The 20,911-nt window shown below is 43.9% G+C and overlaps 1 protein-coding gene across 3 annotated transcripts in view; it reads right to left on the reverse strand.

Annotated features, from left to right (window-relative positions):
• LOC121698222 (high affinity choline transporter 1-like) overlaps positions 1-20,911 on the reverse strand; it is a 53,010-nt gene that overhangs the window by 5,641 nt on the left and 26,458 nt on the right. For all 3 annotated transcript variants that reach the window (XM_042080134.1, XM_042080135.1, XM_042080133.1), the window contains 2 exons: positions 16,307-16,450; positions 11,044-11,197 (listed from right to left, as the gene is read on the reverse strand). In XM_042080134.1, the coding sequence (XP_041936068.1) occupies positions 11,044-11,197; positions 16,307-16,450 (298 nt within the window). The remainder of the gene's footprint in view (positions 1-11,043; positions 11,198-16,306; positions 16,451-20,911) is intronic.

Raw genomic sequence — 20,911 nt, forward strand, 5'->3', positions numbered from 1 at the left:
ATTGACGCTAATGTTCCATTTTTTTTTCAACAATGGCGGCTAATGGAAGCCTCAAATAGTTCCCAAAAGTTAACCATTTATAATAGCAGCAGTGCAGTTACAGACTGTTTGTAGCCAACATTTCAGACTCAGATTTACATTATGCTCATCCGAATAATAATAATAACAGTAACAATAGTAATAGTAGTAAAGTAATAGTATTAATAACCTTATTATAATAATAAACTATTTATGTATCGACTTTGACAGCTTTTCTGCTGCTCAGTTTTTATCAGTTCCTTATCAAATAAATTAAAAGAGGCTAAAGCCCAATAAATGTGCCACACATAATAACCTAATATAAGATAAACCTTGCCTATACCATTTCAATTAGGCAGCACTAGGCAACACCACAAACGAGCTGTCATTAAGTTTTTGCGTTTGTAGCCTACAACTTTTATGACGTGATGTGTCTTGGGAATTTAGCTTTAGCTGCTACCATCATGTCAGCACAATGCTCATCTAGGCTATGGATTTAAGTGGTTTAATTTTAAAAAGGGCAGCAAAAGTGGGATAAAGTGCAACTGCTTCCCCAAAACAATTCCTCCATAACTGTGGATTTAATCGTTATGTGGATAACTTTCAGTGGACTAAACACATAAAAGGTAAGATTTTGTTATCACAAAGCTAGATGGTTCGTTAAATATGGCGAAGCATATTTACAGCCAACTTTGTACTTGCAGCAGTGAAACTGAGTTTGTTGTTACGTTTCTTCAGTTAGGAGCAGGACTGTTTTTTTTTTTTTTTTGCATTCATTTTCATGGGCAAAAGCTAGCCTAATATGCATGAGAGAACCTAGATTTGAGGGAGCTGCAGCTGTTAGCATCAGCACGGTCATATTAACACAGCAGGGCACACTAGCCCAGTGATGGCTAGCTCAGTGATGAAGGATCGTGTAAAATCCCCATCCTCAGAAAGTTTCAAACCAAGCTTGCGCTTTTTTTTTTTTTTGCATTCACATAGGTGCCAACTCTCACGCATTGGCCGTGAGACACACGCATTTGATTAGTTTCACACACTCACACGCCACACCCCCGATTTCTCACGCTGAAGTGTCAACCCGGTCGGTCAGATGCCTGAAAAATGAGTTTAGCCTATCTATAGATCTACCTGTTGAGCCACGGTTATGCTTTCAGAGACGGTGAGAGGGTTCAAGAGCACACCCTGTCTGTGGAATTTTCTAAATTTTCTCTCATTTGCGATATACTTCAGAAGCCGTCCCAGGCGCATTTCCCCCGCATTTCCCCGGCTTCAGGTATGCTTTGAGTATTATTGAGTATTTTTCACGCTGAAGTGTCAACCTGGTAGGTCAAATACCTGGCAGATGAGGTTCAACTAAACTAAACCTATACATATGATATCACACATCAGGTGAACGTGCGGAATCTAAGCTTTCCAATGATATTAGCGCCAAGTTGCTGTGATAAATGGTTCGCGAGAAAAAATAACATTGAACCGACGTGCAATTTAGGCTAATCATATTTGGATTTTGCACACAGTGCACACCCATTACTCTCGGTTTAATATTTCACTAACCCTTCACACAACACGTGGCAAACCCAATATCACAATAAACAGCAAACCGTACCGAATACGAGGATATAAAGCATGCCTCTGTGCAATAAGTGGTTCCTGAGTAATCCGGTTTTGAAATTGCAACACATTTCTACATAGCCTCATTGGGGCGAAATTATAATGTATTCTAATGTAAACTATTTGTGTCATGAGCTCTCTCTCTGCCTGGTAACACGTGCTGATTGAAGTCTGATGACCTCCACCTGTTCCTGCTCTGCTCTGCCTCACCCTCGTTACCTACCAGCTGCACTGCATTCACCACTCATCATGCCCTCTATATAAAGCCTTGCTTTTCAGTCCACACTTGTCAGATCGTCTGCAACCAGCACCAGTTACCTGCCTGTTTATTGAAAACGCCTCTGACTCTTTGCCTGTGATCCCGGACCCGCTCGACTACTTCTGTGTTCTCCAGCCCCGGTATCTTGACCTGCCTTCCGTCCCGCTTCTACGAATACCGCCTAGTCCTTGACTGTACTGCTGCTTCGTTTCAATTGCTGTTGTGTGTGTGTTTCCCCCAGGACTTCCCGGATCATCCAGCTCCTGCCTTCGCTGTTCGGCTACTGGGGGAACACACACACGCAGACTCTTGGAACTCCTGTACCCCCCCCGGAACCCCTGAAACCCCCAACCCTTAAATAAACTTTTGAACGTGACGCAATTGTGGTCCTCGTCCTGTTTGGTGTCTGACAGTACGATCTGACCAAACATGGACCCAGCGCACGGTCGAACCAGCATGGAAACCGACGAACCAGAACCACCCACCGCCATGCAACGCCTGGAAGAGACAGAGAGAGAGGTAAACCGCAACACTGCTGACATTGCCTCCCTACTTCAAGCCGGCTTGAGCCAGCGTCAGCAGTTCCAGCAGCAACAGCAACAACTTGCAATGATCATTCAACTTCTCACCAACCTTTCTCCTCTGCCTGCTCCCACCGGCCCAGCCCCAGCCAGCCTGCTCACCGGCCCAGCACCCGAGTCTCCTGCCCAGTCCACTGCTACCGTGGCTGCCGGAGCCCCAGAACCCAGGATCGGCAATCCAGAGCGGTTCAGCGGCGACCCAACCCAGGTACGGGCGTTCCTGACGAGCTGCCGTGTCCAGTTTACCCTGCAACCCAGGACTTTTGCCACTGAAGGGGCGAGGGTCGGTTACGTGATCACTCACCTGACGAGCCGAGCTCGACTCTGGGGAACGGCGGAGTTCGAGCGCCAGACCCCAGCATGTGCAACCTTCAACCTATTCGCAGAGGAGATGCTCAAGGTATTCGATTTGGAATCCACAATAGCCGAGGCATCTCGGATCCTGATGAGTATTCGCCAAGGCAGAAGGACTGTTGCGGATTACTCCATCGACTTTCGAACCGTGGCAAGTCGAAGCTCCTGGAACATGGAAGCATTGGTGGATGCTTTCCTCCACAGCCTGGCGGACTACATAAAGGACGAGCTGGTTTCCCATGATCAACCCCCCACTCTTGATGAAGCCATTGCTCTGGCTGTCCGCATCGACCGCAGGATCCAGGCCCGCCGTCATGAGAGAGGGCGCCAGAGTCCATCCACCAGCACACGGAGTGTCCCAACTGCCCTTCTGTCCGCACCTGCCACACCATCTAGCCAGCCGGACCAGTCTGAACCGATGGAGATCGGCCGCACCTCCCTAACCCCTGCAGAGCGCCAGCGACGCATCACCTCCAACTTGTGCCTGTACTGTGGTGGTGATGGTCATCGAGTCGCCACCTGTCCAGCAAAAGCCGGAGCTCACCAGATGTAGGAGGAATCCGGATGAGCTCAATGAACATTCAGCCCTCCATCAGCCGTAAACCCCTCATCCAAGTCTGTCTTCACCTGTCTGATTCCACCCACACCCTGGCAGCCCTGGTGGACTCTGGCGCAGAAGCAAACATTATTGACACAGGACTTGCTCGTCAGCTGGGCTTGGAAAGCCATCGCTTGTCCACTCCTGTTCCAGCCCGGGCCCTGGACGGTCACGCAATTGGCACAGTTACCAGCATCACAGCCCCCATCTCAATGATGGTGTCAGGAAACCACCGAGAGACCATCCGCTTCCACCTGCTCAGCTCTCCAGGCCAACCCCTAATCCTGGGCTACCCTTGGCTCCGTCTCCACAATCCTCACCTCGATTGGGCCTCCGGAACTGTGAAAGAGTGGGGAAATGCCTGCCACCTGACCTGTTTGCGTGCTGCCTCGCTGCCCCCCGGCTCAGTACCCCCCAGCATTGCCCACGACATTTCTAATGTCCCTGAATGTTACCATGGCCTCCGAGAGGTGTTCAACAAGACCAAAGCCACATCTCTGCCCCCACACCGTCCGTACGACTGTGCCATTGATCTCCTCCCTGGGACTGCTCCACCCAAAGGTCACCTCTACTCACTATCCCCTCCTGAAAGAAAAACTATGGAGGATTACATCAGGGACTCCCTGGCAGCTGGACTCATCCGCCCGTCTTCCTCTCCTGCTGGTGCCGGGTTCTTCTTTGTGGGAAAGAAAGATGGTTCTCTTCGCCCCTGCATTGATTATCGAGGTCTGAATGATGTCACAGTGAAGAACCGGTACCCTCTGCCTTTACTCACCTCTGCTTTTGAATTGCTCCAGGGATCCACTATTTTCACCAAACTGGACCTTAGAAATGCTTACCACCTAGTGCGAGTAAGGGAGGGTGACGAGTGGAAGACAGCATTCAACACCCACACCGGCCATTATGAGTACCTGGTAATGCCATTTGGCCTCACCAACGCCCCAGCGGTATTCCAGGCGCTGGTGAATGATGTGCTGCGGGACATGCTGAATAAATTCGTCTTCGTGTACCTGGACGACATCTTAATTTTCTCCAGAACTCTGTCCGAACACACCCGTCATGTCCAGCTGGTTCTTCGACGGCTCCTGGAGAACTCTCTCTATGTCAAGGCGGAGAAATGCGAGTTCCATGCTCAGACTGTGTCATTCCTGGGATACATCGTCGCTGAAGGCAATATCCAGATGGACCCCGCAAAGGTCTCGGCAGTTACCTCCTGGCCAGTTCCGGGGAATAGGAAGAAGCTGCAGCAATTCCTCGGTTTTGCCAATTTCTACCGGAAATTCATCCGGAACTACAGCTCCGTCGCCGCTCCCCTCACAGCTCTGACCAGCATCAAACACCCCTTTTCCTGGACCCCAGAGGCCAACACAGCCTTTCATACCCTCAAGGCCCGGTTCACCACTGCCCCCATCCTCCAGATGCCGGATTCAGACCGGCAGTTCGTTGTCGAGGTGGATGCCTCAGACGTGGGAGTCGGGGCCATACTCTCTCAACGGGCAGAGGAGGACAACAAGTTGCACCCCTGTGCATTTTTTTCTCGCCGGCTTTCACCTGCAGAGCGCAATTATGATGTTGGAAACCGTGAGCTGTTGGCTGTCAAGCTTGCCCTGGAGGAGTGGCGTCACTGGCTGGAGGGGTCCACAGTTCCGTTCCTGGTCTGGACCGATCACAAAAACCTCGAATACATCCGCAATGCCAAACGTCTTAACCCCAGACAGTCCCGCTGGGCCTTGTTTTTCACCAGATTCAACTTCACCCTGTCATACCGCCCAGGTTCTCGGAACACCAAGCCGGACGCTCTCTCCCGTCAGTTTCATAAGGATGACGCCCCTTCCCAGGAACCTGCATCAATTCTGCCCGATCCCTGCGTCGTAGCTGCCCTGACCTGGGATATCGAGGAGGAAATTCAAGAGGCCCTCCGTGACCATCCCAGTCCCAGTGCATGCCCAGACGGTCGTCTCTTCGTCCCAGATAATTTGAGGTCCCGGGTCATACAGTGGGGACACAACTCCCGCCTTGCCTGCCACCCGGGCTCCGCCCGCACCTGCCATCTCCTTGCCCAGCGCTTTTGGTGGTCGTCTTTGAGAAGGGATGTCCGAGAATTCGTCCGTGCCTGCCCCACCTGCAATCAGAACAAGTCCTCCACTCGGCCCCCCGCTGGTTTACTCCAGCCCTTGCCTGTGCCCACACGACCCTGGTCCCACGTCTCCTTGGACTTTGTAACTGGCCTCCCACCATCAGGTGGGATGACTGTCATTCTCACTGTGGTTGACCGGTTTAGCAAGATGGCACACTTCATTCCCCTCCCTAAACTGCCATCTGCCAGAGAGACTGCCCAGGCTGTTCTTGATCATGTCTTCCGTCTACACGGGCTGCCCAGGGATGTTGTCTCTGACCGAGGCCCGCAATTTACCTCTACATTCTGGAAGGAGTTCTGCCGTCTTCTAGGGGCCACAGTGAGTCTCACCTCTGGGTTCCACCCCCAGTCCAATGGTCAATCCGAGCGGGCAAACCAGGAGCTGGAGAAGGCGCTGCGGTGCATGGTTTCTCGCAAACCCCAGGCTTGGGCACAACAACTGATGTGGATAGAGTATGCTCACAACTCCCTCACCTGCTCTGCCACTGGTATGTCACCTTTCCAGTGTGTGTATGGCTACCAGCCCCCCCTGTTCCCCAGCCAGGAAGGAGATGTGTCCTGCCCGTCTGCCCTCGCCTATGCCCGCCGTTGCCGTCGTACCTGGTCACAAGCTCGTGCCACGCTACTCAAGTCAGCTGTCAGCTATGCCACTGGGGCTAACCGCCGAAGATCGCCGGCACCCGCCTACCGTGTTGGCCAGAAGGTGTGGCTGTCAGCCAAGGATCTCCCACTGCGGGTGGAATCGCGTAAACTGGCACCTCGATTCCTCGGCCCGTTCCCTATCCAGAGGGTCATCAGCCCAACCGCAGTCCGGCTCCAGTTGCCAACCTCCATGAGGGTGCACCCTACTTTCCATGTTTCGAAAGTCAAGCCGACGCATGAAAGCCCGCTGGTCCCCGTGCCGCTTCCTCCTCCTCCTCCTCGCCTCGTTGACGGTGGGCTGGTGTACACCGTTCGACGCCTGCTTCGGTCCAGACGGCGAGGTAGGGGCCTCCAGTATCTCGTCGACTGGGAGGGCTATGGACCTGAGGAGAGAACCTGGGTGCCAGCCAGTCGGATTGTGGACCGGACACTCATCGCCGACTTCCACCGTCTGCATCCTGATCAACCTGCAATCCGTAGGGGCCGCCCCAGAGGGGTCCCTAACCGTCCTGCCCGCCCGGCTTCCTGTCATGTGCCTGACCCTGACCCTGTCTCGGTACCTGTCCCGTCTTCTGTCCACGACCCTCCAGCTCCCTCCGAGGATGAGGATGTTCACTCGGACCGCTCGGAGGAATTCTAGCCCTCCACCGGCTCCCCTCCGCCCTCCCGACGTGGTGTCACTCTTGAGGACTTCTGGGGCCGTCCCTTAGGGGGGGGGTTCTGTCATGAGCTCTCTCTCTGCCTGGTAACACGTGCTGATTGAAGTCTGATGACCTCCACCTGTTCCTGCTCTGCTCTGCCTCACCCTCGTTACCTACCAGCTGCACTGCATTCACCACTCATCATGCCCTCTATATAAAGCCTTGCTTTTCAGTCCACACTTGTCAGATCGTCTGCAACCAGCACCAGTTACCTGCCTGTTTATTGAAAACGCCTCTGACTCTTTGCCTGTGATCCCGGACCCGCTCGACTACTTCTGTGTTCTCCAGCCCCGGTATCTTGACCTGCCTTCCGTCCCGCTTCTACGAATACCGCCTAGTCCTTGACTGTACTGCTGCTTCGTTTCAATTGCTGTTGTGTGTGTGTTTCCCCCAGGACTTCCCGGATCATCCAGCTCCTGCCTTCGCTGTTCGGCTACTGGGGGAACACACACACGCAGACTCTTGGAACTCCTGTACCCCCCCCGGAACCCCTGAAACCCCCAACCCTTAAATAAACTTTTGAACGTGACGCAATTGTGGTCCTCGTCCTGTTTGGTGTCTGACAATTTGTCAATAGGCCTACATACATTTTTGTAAATTGCTCAGCCATAGATTATCCCACCATCATGGTTCTTATATTGTCAGGTTCCAGCCAATCCCATTACAGATAAATGAATATATTTATATTGGCATGCTTCCTAGTGACATTAATGCAAAAATATGAAGAAAATCAAATAACGAGACACAAATATTGATATAAAGCCTGACATAAGCCATATGCAAACATTCACATCATGCAGATATGGGTACATCCTGAAAAAGGAATAGCATGTAGGCTGGCCATTACAATGACCAATATATTATCTTAAATAAACCAGCTGAATAACACAGGTGACCACTTCTGCATAATTTCATTGAGTGCTGAAATGTACACACATTTTTGAACATTTCTGAACTGTGAAATGTAGCATATGTTTTTGTGGTTGTGAACTTATTGCAATATCACCATAACTATTCCACCTGTGTGTGCATGGTTATAATTCTGAAGTGCAAAATAGCTTAGGCTACAGCACAAATATTTCCATAAAAATAAGCAAGTTTGACCTCTGATTTTATTTTGAAAGTGCACCTGATTGATGCATTTAAAAGTTAAAATATACAAACATTTCTTAAATTCTTACAAAACACCCACCCACTTTTTAAAATTGTTAGTTTGGAATGGGAGAATGCGTTAGTTTTGTTACACGCATTCTCCCATTCCTCTTCTGTCACACACACAGTGACAAGCGCCAAATCCCCTGCAGTGTTGAAGAGATCAGTCATCCCCCTCACTTTTGATAAGGTAAAAAGCCTTTTAGGTACGCCAAATAATAACCTATAGGTTTACGCTAGGCTATGTAAAACTCCCCATTAACAGCATCACGTCACTAACCACAGCTGCACAATCTCTATTCACTCTGTTGGATATCTGAAGCCAGTTTGTCTACTTAGATACTGTAAATCCTCAAATTATGGCCGGGGTCTTAAGACAAAGTACAGGCCTTTAGGGGCAGGATTGTATTCGAGACAGCCCTTTATTTCTTATGCGAGTTTTATTTTGAGACATGCGTTTCTTGGAGCGGCATACTGGTAGGCCTTCAAAAGCATGACATTTTCGGTTTAGTTTGATATTTAATTTACTTTTGGACTGTTTGATTATATTGTTAAATGTTCGGACTGATGGGCACTGAAATCTGGGGAGGTATTTGATGATCACTATTACGTTCCATGTAGTTGAAAGAGTGTCGGGATTTCAAACAAACCATCCGCTTTCATGCGTTCATTGAACGTCTGCGGTGCTTTAATGGAAACCTTATTGCGTAGCCAAGTAGCCTATTGAGTTATTTTTAAATTATGCATGATTTACTTTTTATTAATTTCATAGGCTGGCTTTATTTTGTTATATAGAAGTATCTAAATAACCTGTTAAAATGTGCCAGAATTCAGGAAATTGCATCTAGTCCAAAAAAATTTTTCTGGGGGAGGACCCCCACACCCCCCCTCTGAAATGTCCCACCCACTTTCACAATGCCTCCGACGCCCATGGTCCTAGTAGTAGGCTAGATCCTTTTGATACCAATGTTCATTTAACTCTGGGACCCTGGTCCCAGGGATGGATTACTGCACGGGCATTCTGGGCCCAGACCCAGGGGCCCAAGGTGTCAGGGTGCCCTGAAGCCCAAGCCTTTGCATGGAATCATTGCCTCAATATCAACACATCAGGATGTAGGCTATGAATCTGATTGAATTTAGTATTGGCCATCCCCAAAATAGCCTGACGAGCCAGACCCACATTAAAATGTATGGTCTGGGCACTCACCGTTCGCAGTGCTCAGTCAGAGGGGCGGGATAATCGGTTGTCTTTCAAATTCCCTCTGCACGCAAAAGGACAGCACTGAGTCCCATGCGTTTTCCCACCAACGGAGCTAGTTGGCTAGTTCAAACTTTTGCCATCTCAAAACAAGCGTAACTCGTGTCACACTGTTGGCCAACAGCAATATCCATCTTCTTTGTTTTCAAGTAGCAGGGAATTTAAGCCAAACCGTTGCAACTCTGCCATCAATCATTATGTTATGCCCCCCTAACGACTCTATAGACGATTTGATTGGCCTGATAGAAGTTTAATTTTTCGAGCTCACAAGCCAACGGAGAGTTGCTAGACTAGCCCTGGAAGCAAATGTAATTTGCTGCCGCTAGGGTGTGTCTAGATTTCTAAGCTACCAAAATGCACCAGAATACAGGAAATCACATCAAACAAATGAAGAAAATTCTGGGGGAGGACCCCCAAACCCCCCTTCCACATGTGCGACAATTAGTGGGGACCCCTTAATACATGTGGGTCCAGGGGCCCGAAAGTTCATAATCTGTCCATGCCTGCTCCCTACACCTGAGAACCACTGATGTACGTTTTTTTTTTACTGTACGGTATAATGCTGAATGAGCCAAACAAAAATTTCCGCAGCAAAATTTTGGTTGGCCCCACCAAATCTCACTCCAAGGTTTTTTGAAAAGTTGGCAGCCCTGATTCATTTTCATTGGCAAAAGCTAGGCTAATATGCATGAGAGAACCTAGATTTGAGGGAGCTGCAGCTGTTAGCATCAGCACGGTCATATTAACACAGCAGGGCACACTAGCCCAGTGATGGCTAGCCCAGTGATGAAGGATCGTGTAAAATCCCCATCCTCAGAAAGTTTCAAACCAAGCTTGCGCTGATGATGCATGATCACTGATCAAATTGCTATTTTCTGACACGATGCACACCATTCTCAGGTGCTCACCTGTCTGAATCTCAAGCTCTAGCATCTTAATGCTGTTCACAGCAAGGTGAATGACAAACGATGACAAAATGCTGTTCATGTTTATGAGTTCATAGCCTGGTTATTTATCGAAGGACTTACATGTCACGTTTTATATTTTATTATGATCACATTCAGCATTACCATGGGGTTACTAAATAGATAGGCCTAATGCTACGGTTAACTTAGAATGCCCACCATTACACTGGAGATGTTAAAAAACCTTTAAACCTTTTTTTATTCTCCCGCAACGATAGGCTAGGCTTGGCTAGGTAATTCGCTCATTAGCTCAGATCAGTGACTACCAGAGGAAACGCGGGGTTTGTCTATTGTTTATTTTATATAGCGATAATTTAGATACACTTATGGGGTGGGTGCAATTGCGTTTTCTAAAGAATCTCCCGTCTTGATTTTGTACAGAAATTAATATTAAGTGACACGTAAAAGGGCGGAAAAAAGGTCACCTTATATAGCAGGCTAAGATATAAGGTCTGGAATTTAATTTAATATTGTTGTAATGGTAGGATAACTACATAGTTTACACAATAATTACACTGTGTTATATTGTATATCAATGCATTTATTGACTGTCAATTACCCAAAATCGTGGCTCTGTCTATCATTGAACAATAGCCTATTTAATGCATTCTAATCCATTGTCAATCACTTCCGGGAACTAGTTGAGGTTTACACAAACCACGTGACCAACGGAATTTTGAACACCCATTGTCGCAACTCTACCTTTATATGGCTCTGGAAAAAACTATTGGCATAATGTTTAGCAATATATAAAAAGCCCAAACCTGTAGACACAGCCACTGCTCCTATCAACACAGATGGAATGCCCAGGATAAGGATCATCATGGCTGCAGCAAAACATGTGATCTGCGCTTTGGCTGCAGTGGCGGCAGACAGGGTTCGCTGGTGAAAACACTGGAAACCTAGCGCTCCAATACTCTGTCCAATAAATGTATTAATACATTAACATTTTTTTAAATGTATAGTATATATACTGTATATTAAAACATATTTTTTTATGCCTAGCATGTAAACATATTCTGTGCTAATCACAAAATCCCAAAACTGGAAGGTTTGGTTCTACTGAAATCAAGGAGCGGAGTTGGGTTAGTGCTTTATATGAATAGTAGACTGTTTAAAAGTTGAATGTAGATAGTTTAAAAGTAGACCGTTTAAAAGTTGAATGTAAATAGTTTAAAAGTTGTTGACAGACTGAAATTTAATTAATGTTGATATTCAAATACAGTAGTTTAATGGCTGTGTATAGGTAGATAGTTGACGATAACTAAAAGTTGGAATGGCTCTAATGTTTGCTAGCAGTTATGTTAACATATTTAACTATGTTAACCATGCTACTTAGCTAATGTTTTCAAGCAGTTTTGCAAAAAATGTTAACAATGCTAACTAAGCTAACTAGGCTATGCTAACTAGCTACAGTTGGCGGGAGTCGTTGTTGATGACAAGTGAAACCAGTGCCTGTAAGTAAAATGTAATTGTTAACGTGAACTCGCTATCCTAGCAGGTTTTATTTATGCACATTTGGACAATGTTAGCACTCGCTAGCAGAGTTTCCGCTAGGAAAAAATGGTGCCGGTCAAAGTGACCGGCAGAAGTTTCGTTTTCCGGACATTTTGATGATATGCCGGTCAAATATCCTATTATCGCTTCTGAATTACCTAGTCAAGTTGAGGAAAACTGGAGACAGGCTATGTAGCTTAAAGAATGACATAATCAGGCTGAATAGAATGCAACATGTTCATTAGTCTAACTTATGGAAACATGCCTAACAAGATCTAGCCAGTATCTATGTTTTCATGGACAGCAAGAGTCCGCTTCGTTCATTGTTTTAAAAAGGCTACATTGTTTGTTGCTGTTCCAACTTGCACAATTGCGCACACACAAGAATGAGCGCTCACACCACTACCCCCTAAGGCTATGTCTCTTTATTTGATAACAATAAATTAAGAAATATTTCCTATTCTGGGAAATGTATAATTTCTTTTTCTTTCGGTCCGTGGTTCAATGATACCGTTTAATTGTGCCGGAAATTATCCGCGGACCAGCAATCTCCTCGTCGAGGAGGCCCTAACCCTGCAGATCATAGACAGAGAAAGCATAGGCCTACTGTATGCTTTGGGTACAGAATACAGTTGCATGTCCAGTGTACACGGAGAATGACAGTGTCTTGGAGCGGCCGCAACCCCGCAACTCCACTTCCAACGTCATGATTCCGATAGATACGCCCGACACTTATGCTTTTTATCTGGTGGTGGTGGAGTTGACCGGACATCTGAGGCTTCAGACGTTACCAATTTATCATCATCCATCGCGTCTGGCCTCTGAAAAAACTTTTAAGGCTAGTCTGCCTGGGCCTGGGTTTGAACCGCCTCACTCATTTGTTCGTTGTTTAACATGGACGTTTTAAGTGTGCGCTTCCTATTTGAAATGTTTCCTATTTGAAATGCAGCATAGGCTATGCGTGTTGTTTAATAGCTTTCAAACGGTAGAGCCTGTACATTTAAAAACATAGCCAGTACGTATTGCTTTAATATAGGCTTACATTTTAAGGCTTATTCTCAAATTCAGATTGCGTTAGGAGGACGGGATTATTAGCCAATTTCAATCGGATATTTCATTTTTTTTCCAGCCAGTGTCCGGTAATTACCGGACAACGGAAACCCTGCTCGCTAGCCAAGCTAAGTTCAAACCTACTACTAAACCTACTTAGCCTGGCTAGCGCCACCACTTCTCAATGAGACGTGGTCTGGCAACCAAACGTTCATTTTCTCGTATTTGAAAAAAATGCCCAGATCCGTTTATTGGGTGCCACGGATGTCTATCAAATGCGTCTGTGCATAGCTCATCATCGTCTTGCTTTCCCCCTTGTTCTGTGATTGCTCCATGGTCTCCAGGCTGCCTTAGCAGCGTGAATCAAATCGCGCGCAAGGCAGCATGGGAACACCCAGGCTAAAACCTACTAGCTGTTAGCCAATCAGAGTCAACCAGCTTAGCTCGTTGAATATTAATGAGAACTGGCGCAAATCGAGCCGAGTCTTCATGCAGGCTTTCAATAGCACACTAGAATGGCTTGAAACAAGGTAACCAAGGCATGTTTTCCACAAAAAATGTTACAGAGTCCATGGTAGAACTTCAGACATTACCACAAGTAATGAAATACGTGTGGCAGGGCATCTTTAATTAATGTTGATATTCAAATAGTTTAATGGCTGTGTATAGGTAGATAGTTGGCGATAACTGAAAGTTGGAATGGCTCTAATGTTTGCTAGTAGTTATGCTAAAAATGTTTAACTATGCTAACTATACTTAGCTAATGTTTTTAGCAGTTTTGCTAAAAATGCTAACTATGCTAACAATGTTAGCTATGCTAACCATGCTACTTAGCTAACTTAGCTAATGTTTTCTAGCAGTTTTGCTAAAAATGATAACAATGTTAACTATGCTAACAATGTTAAATATGCTAAGTAGCTACAGTGGGTAGGAGTCGTAGTTGATGACAAGTGACGGTTATAATGGCTGAACAGTTAAAAAGTTCAGTAGTTTAATGGGTTAAATTGTTTAACAGTGAATTGTTGTAGTGAGGACTTTTATTTTGAAACAGTTTTGGGCAGAGGAAACAGTTGAACAGGATGTGTAGTCTTAAGAGAGCCAGATTGTATGCGTAAAGCCTGAGACTGGCTGTTGCTGCAGGTGGCCTGGCCACCTGGCATAGGATTCTAATTGCTTAATGGCCGTATTGTGATGTCTCAATCACAATGTTAAGTCTATGGGGATTTTTAAAAAGTTTTTCATTAATAGTTTAAAAAATATAAAAGTTACAAAGTTGAAAAGACATAGCAACCTGGTCTGTTTGAAGACCTACGTTACAAAGTTTGACTGTTCAAGAGAAATTGCGTACAGCAATCCAGGGAGGCTACCCGTAGACCTACACAGGTAAGTGGATTCAATGTTGTAACCCACACAACAAACTTTTCTTACAATTCGCATGGCACCCTAACTCAGGTGGACATCAAACAATCCGTGATTCCATGCTAGTACAAGAGCTTTATAAATTCACATTTAAAGGTCTGTGTTATGACCTTTATGAGCATGTAGCTTCTATTGTAAAATCATGTCGGTTTATGCTTTGCAACAGGAAGATCAGACCTTATCAAACACAAGATTCCACACAACTTCTTGTTCAGACCATGGTCATCTCCAAGCTGGACTCTTGTAATTCACTATTAGCTGGCTTACCCGCTTGTGTAATAAGATCATTACAGTTGATTCAGAATGCTGGAGCACGCCTGGTCTTCAATCAGCCAAAGAGGACACATGTAACTCCTCTCCTACTCTCCATTGGCTCCCTATAGTAGCCAGAATTAAATTTAAATCTCTCACTTTGGCCTATAGGACACTGACTGGATCTGCTCCTAGTTATTTTAATTCAATAATTAAGACGTACATCCCCAACCGCCCACTGCGGTCTTCTGATGAGCGTCTGTTGTGTCGACCAGTCATAAACACAAGGTCTAATTCAAGACTCTTTTCCTCAGTGGTTCCATGTTGGTGGAATGAGTTGCCCAGTGCTCTCCTTTCCTGTGGTAGTTTTGGGTCATTTAGGAGGGGTCTAAAGACATTCCTATTCAACATGCACTTAATTCTTTAAGCGCTTCTTAAGCGTAATAGTTTGTATAATATTGTTTTATTTCCATTAGGCTGTTGATTAATTTGACATTATTGTTTATTATTGACATTCTCCTTAATGTAGTCTTACCATGTCATTGTTTTTATATTATTGATTAAATGGACATTATTGTTAATTATTGCTTTTTTCCCTCATTTTCATTGCTTATTTTATTAGGCTATTGATTGAATTGAAATTGTTTATTATTGCTATTCTCCTTAATATAGTTTGACCAACATTCTAATCTGTACCCTGTTACATTTTAAATATTATGTTGTTTTTGTATTTGTGTGTCGCTTTGGCGTCTGCCAAATCCCATAACCATAACCATGACCTTCAGGGAACGTTCCCGGAACGTTGCGTGTTTGCTGGGAATACACACTCAAACAAAATCAAGCCTAGCCTACACTATATTCTAAGAAAACATGTTTTGTCAATGCATTTTGAATTGTATACATTTGTGTGTAACTGATTCAAACATAACCGGATCATATGATGGATGTGATTGTGATATGACAACAAAATATTTTTTTATACATAATTGTATAGTTTTGACTGGTGTTTCATTTCGCAAAACATCTTAGGGATTCTGCTACTTGGGTGTGGTGTTGTGTTGATTGTGTGTAGTATTTCGAAACAATGGGAAACAAACTGTAAACAGGTCCAAGAAAGACTAAGCTACGGCAGCATTATAGTATGATCAATTTAAACCATTTGAGACATACAATCAGGCGAAATATCCCTGCTGAGGCTGTTCTGCACTGAAACTCCTATCTTACCCTGGGCAATTTAGATCAGAACCAATTTTGAAGTTGCCTGTCTGACATTAGATATTCCATTAGAATCACTGTAGTAATTTAGACTTGTACCGCTTTACGTACTTATTCAATCTGCCCAGAGCATATTTGTATGCTTTTAAAGTGTATATGAAGCGTACACATTCAAAAACACTTTTTAAACACATTGTTACATCAAGCCAGAGATGGAGTGTAAATTGTTATTTGATGTATGCCTACTTGCTGTGTAAATTTCCAATAACTGGGTTTTTAGTCAGTGACAACCCAGTGACAAAAACCCAGTTTATAAGAAAACATTCTGTCCAACTTGGTGGTTTTGCGTAAATATACGATCCACTTAGCCAACTGGCGCGTTATCTGCACGCATTTTGAGCTATCTGCGTGTATGTCAACTCCGCGTGAACATACACGCCACTTAACGTCTCACTTCCGCATTAGGGTTAGGTTATGACGTTGATAAACACGCCAAAATGCTATTATGCGTTAGAGAACACACTAGTGGCCATTGGCGTGTCATACATACGCAGTTCATGATATCAGTCTGTTTTGTCCCTCAAAGCTACTTGCCAGCACTAAAGAATCATCCAGCCATCTCCAGATGTCCTGTGTCTGCAGATGACCAATCCAAGGAGGTTGGTAGGTGTGATTGAAGGCTGTTATGCTGATGTCAAGAGGGATGGGATTCAGGAGGATGAATGGCACACAGAGCCACTAGAGGGGAACACATGATAACACTATAAACAAGAACACACAAAGATCTCATGGGTCAATAATGAATAAGCCCATCTCATAAAACAAAGTCTTGATAAAATGTGTAAAGAATGTTATACATTTAAAATGCCTAAAATAATTTAACCCATTTGTGCCCAAGCCGAACATTCCATTAAATGATAAATGATAAATACATATGTAATATTGATATAGTAATGAACACTACAGTCTTTGGAAAATCCTCTCCAAATGTATAACCAAAATTTGTAAAACATTAATTTTTTTCACATATAAAGGAATTTTCATCATATTTCTCTACAAGATAGAGAACTATATAGTGTCTAACATGTTTAGCAACTCATGGGTTATTGGAATATCCTTAACTTTTCAAAAGTTGTGATAAATTTAGTGACCAGTGTAAAAAAAATGCAGGAAACTGGATTAAGAATGTTGACAAAATTCACATTCACTTTCTCACCAACAACATACAAATATAGATAAAAACTGATAATATAGTCAGACATAATGGTTTAGATTTATTTGGTCTATAAGAATAAACTATTTGTTTGTATAAGGAAATGATAGTCAATAAGAATGACATTTAAAAAAACAACATTACCAGTAGTAAAGGAACTAAATATATATTTAATTTAGACCATTTCGGAATAGAGACATAAAATACATTTCATTCAACAGATACAACTTCTTTTTATAAATCAGTATAATATGAAAACTATGTACATATATAAAATATATTATTTATGAATAGCTAGCAATACAATCAACTTCAACATCACTCAACAATAAATGTGTTCTAAACATTTGAAAGTAAATTACGTTGTAGGGAAAGCCTGTGGAGAATACACACACATATACACACAAACTCACACACACTCACACAGAAGAGGATTCGCCTTATTCACCCGGCGGCCAGAACGAGGCTACAGGGTACACTTGCCATCACACTTCAGTCTAGCAGATGGTGGTAATGCATTCCATTTGCAAACTGCCAAAAAACTCACTGAAAAAGAATGTTACTCTGGCAGGCCAGCTAACCCTTCTTTTTCTGTGAGCTTTTTTTTTTCTTGGTAGTTTGCAAACGGAGTGCATTACCACCATCTGCTAGACTGAAGTGTGATGACAAATGTACCCTGTAGCCTCGTTCTGGCCGCTGGGTGAATAAGGCGAATAGGAAAGGTGGGTGGAGTGGCTAACCTGAAGGTTGAACACAGAAGACCTATGACTCATCACAAAACGCATACCCTTCTGCTGAATGCCATGTCAAGTCCATTTACAAATAAAACATATGGCCCTATTTTTGCGACACAAAACCTGGCACAAAGTGGATTACTATCCCGATACAAAGTTTATTCCTACCTTACTCTCGGATTTTTTCGCCATACACTGTACTTTTATTATACTTTGCGCTCAGGGGTCTGGCAGAAGGTGTATTCTGGCACACGGTCCAAAGTTGCTATCTTACACCCTCTAAAAATCATTTCGCCGCTGACCAAGAGAAACCTGGTTAGAAATCCATGGTGAGTATATATGTTATTTTAAGAGCACATTATCAACAGTGACAAGAGTGGGTGCACAACGCACCCTGCTTCTCTCATCCACAGAAATGTGCACCAGTGCACATCCATGCAAAACATTACAAATTACACAATGGGAAACATCATTATAATAAAGATATTACAAAATACATCTCACAATGAGTAGTTATTCACCATCATTTGCAAATTGGTAATGACGGATAAAAGTGATTATGTCACGTTTTCAGAGAATGGGACTCAGGTTCAGATAAGACAAACACCCAGAATTGTCTCAGAGGAGGAGGTTTATTAGCAGAGACAAAAAAACAGAGCTTCCACAGTCCTGAGAGTAATCCACAGGGAACACACTAGGCCAATCTTCAACAGAAAGCAGTCTTCAGAAAAACGCACAAAAAACAGTTCAGGAAAAACAGTCGTAGAAGGCAAAACACCAGCAGGAGAAAAACAGGGACAGGGAACTGGACACTCCAGAGAGGGTGCAGGCGATACACAAAAGTCAATCCTCCTTCACGGCAGCAGGCCAGTCTTCATTCACCGGCAACAAAACAGGCAGGCAAAAAACAGAAAAAACTTGGCAAAAGTACAAAATCTTCAGGCAGAGACACAGTCGAGGAGAAGCAGGCAGAGGTCAAAACCAGGCAGGCAAAAACTCACAGTCAGTCAAGCAGGCAGTCAGATCGCACTCAAGAACGGCCACGAGAAGACGGAACGTTCTGTCATTCGAACATTATTTGGGTAAGTAAGTTTTGCTTTTTCCAGGCTATGTTTTCGATAGTAACCCATGGTCAGTCAGTAGAGAAAGTAATTAACTGTGTATAACTGTTTTGCCACACCTCTATGAAGTTAGTTTCACTTTGCCAATGAGTTCAAGTAATAGATGAGTGCAGGCGCGTCTGCAGGTGTACGGCTGTACGCACTGTGCATATCATCAGGCTACTAAACAATGAGAGAGAATTTCCCCAGTGTGTGTGTGTGTATTCACACCAAATGGGCTTACCATAACTTCCCAACTCTGCACAGTATCCCATTAACTACATGACAGTAGACTACTAGGCTATTTACAATTTTCTGTGAATAGTTTGTAAACACGTTAATAAAATCAACTTATGCAGAACTATATGCATGCGCAGACCTTTTGTGCAGAAGAGAGAATATGCACGCATGCTACACATGTTGTAGGTTATGGCTACTTGTTGTTTTCTTTTTAATATCTACAGTTGCTGGTTATCTAAGCACAAGCTCCCACCCCTTTCGGTTTGTAAAACTACAGTACATATGTCTGAGACAATAACTTGAGTAAAATACAACATAAAAAAGTCTATGTCATGCATTGTTTTAGTGGCAGTCTGTACATCCCAACGCATGGCACCTACCTACTGTAAGGGACAGGGACCAAATGGTATCAGAACTGTGTCCCTATCAGCATAGGAAGGGAAAGGGTCAGAGAAGTGTTTATGCCCTGACACAGGACCTGAAGAATGACTAATCAACCCTAAACCCACCAAATAAAATGAATTAATAGAAATGCTGGCATAATTTACGAAGTATACAATCAAATACATGCCAAACTGAGGATGATGACAGGCCACTCTCCTCTTTCTCCTCCCCCTCCCCCTGTCACTCAGCAGCTTATTCTTCCTCCATCCCCTCATGGTCTTCAGCATTGTGAGCTGCTATGAGCTCAAGCTTATCAGCAGTCAGCTGACTCTCCTCTTTCTGGTAGGTCTGTGTAGATCTTGTTATCCTTCATCTGAAACAACAGCAAAACCATACAAATGTAATACTTTTTTTCAAATAATAAAAAAAAAAATCACAAAACTACAGATGCGTGCATGTATGCACACATACACACAAGAAAAGGTAACCTAAACTATTGAAGTATTCTGGGTAACTCAAAATAGCATGACCTGAAAATGCAAAGTAATTTTATTACACACCTTACACAAGGGTTTAGCTACCCTAAATCTGATTATCTGGCTGGTATCAAGAAAAAGACAGACCTAGTGACTAACTGTTGCTCCTTGTTGGTGCCCCCCCCAATCCCAATCCTCTCCCACCTTTCTTATGCAGCCCTTGCCACTTAATTTACTAAACCCCTCTTCTACAGCATTTTTTTACCCCCCCACCCCCCCATGACACCAGACATAATTTCACTGCATTTTTCACTTCCAGTAACTATATGCATGTGACAATAAACTTCCTTGTATCCTTGTATCCTTGTAAATGCAATAATGACATTTCTGACAGAATATGTGATTTCATATCATGCTTTCTATAACTACACATTGAGAGGAGTGGAAATAGCTTAGTCTATTTCAAATCATGCCATCTTAGAAAATGTTAGACCACACACTTCTGAAGTTTGTGTCAATCAACTTATTTCACGTCAGTGATGGTAGAAACGCGGACCCCACATAGTTATATTGATATGCTATACTTACTTGCCAACATAATGCTTATCTAACATACAAATTGGTATTAGAAAACAAACTTACTTACAGGTTTGCAAATAAAATTGTAAAAGAAAAATAAATGACATCAAAAGCAAACAACAATATTACAAGCAGTTCAGAGCTAAAGTTTACATGACGGTACACTAGCCCCCACTATGCCATAATGTTGACGCTGATGAGAAGGCATATTTCTGTCACTGTGAATCTGTGAATTTTTATGACTAAAAATTAAGATACCATATGATAGATAGATAGATAGATAGATAGATAGATAGATACTTTATTGATCCTCAAGGGGAAATTCAAATATATACCATAACTATAACTGATAAACCATAACTATAACTGATTTAAAAAATAATTTACCTCAGTTTATCCAGCTGTGTGGTTTTCAGTCAATGTAAACTCCAACAAAGTACAGATGGCATCCGGCTGTCCATATCAAATGAACC

Source organism: Alosa sapidissima, chromosome 23, assembly GCF_018492685.1.
Source record: "Alosa sapidissima isolate fAloSap1 chromosome 23, fAloSap1.pri, whole genome shotgun sequence".
NCBI classification, from domain to species: domain Eukaryota; kingdom Metazoa; phylum Chordata; class Actinopteri; order Clupeiformes; family Clupeidae; genus Alosa; species Alosa sapidissima.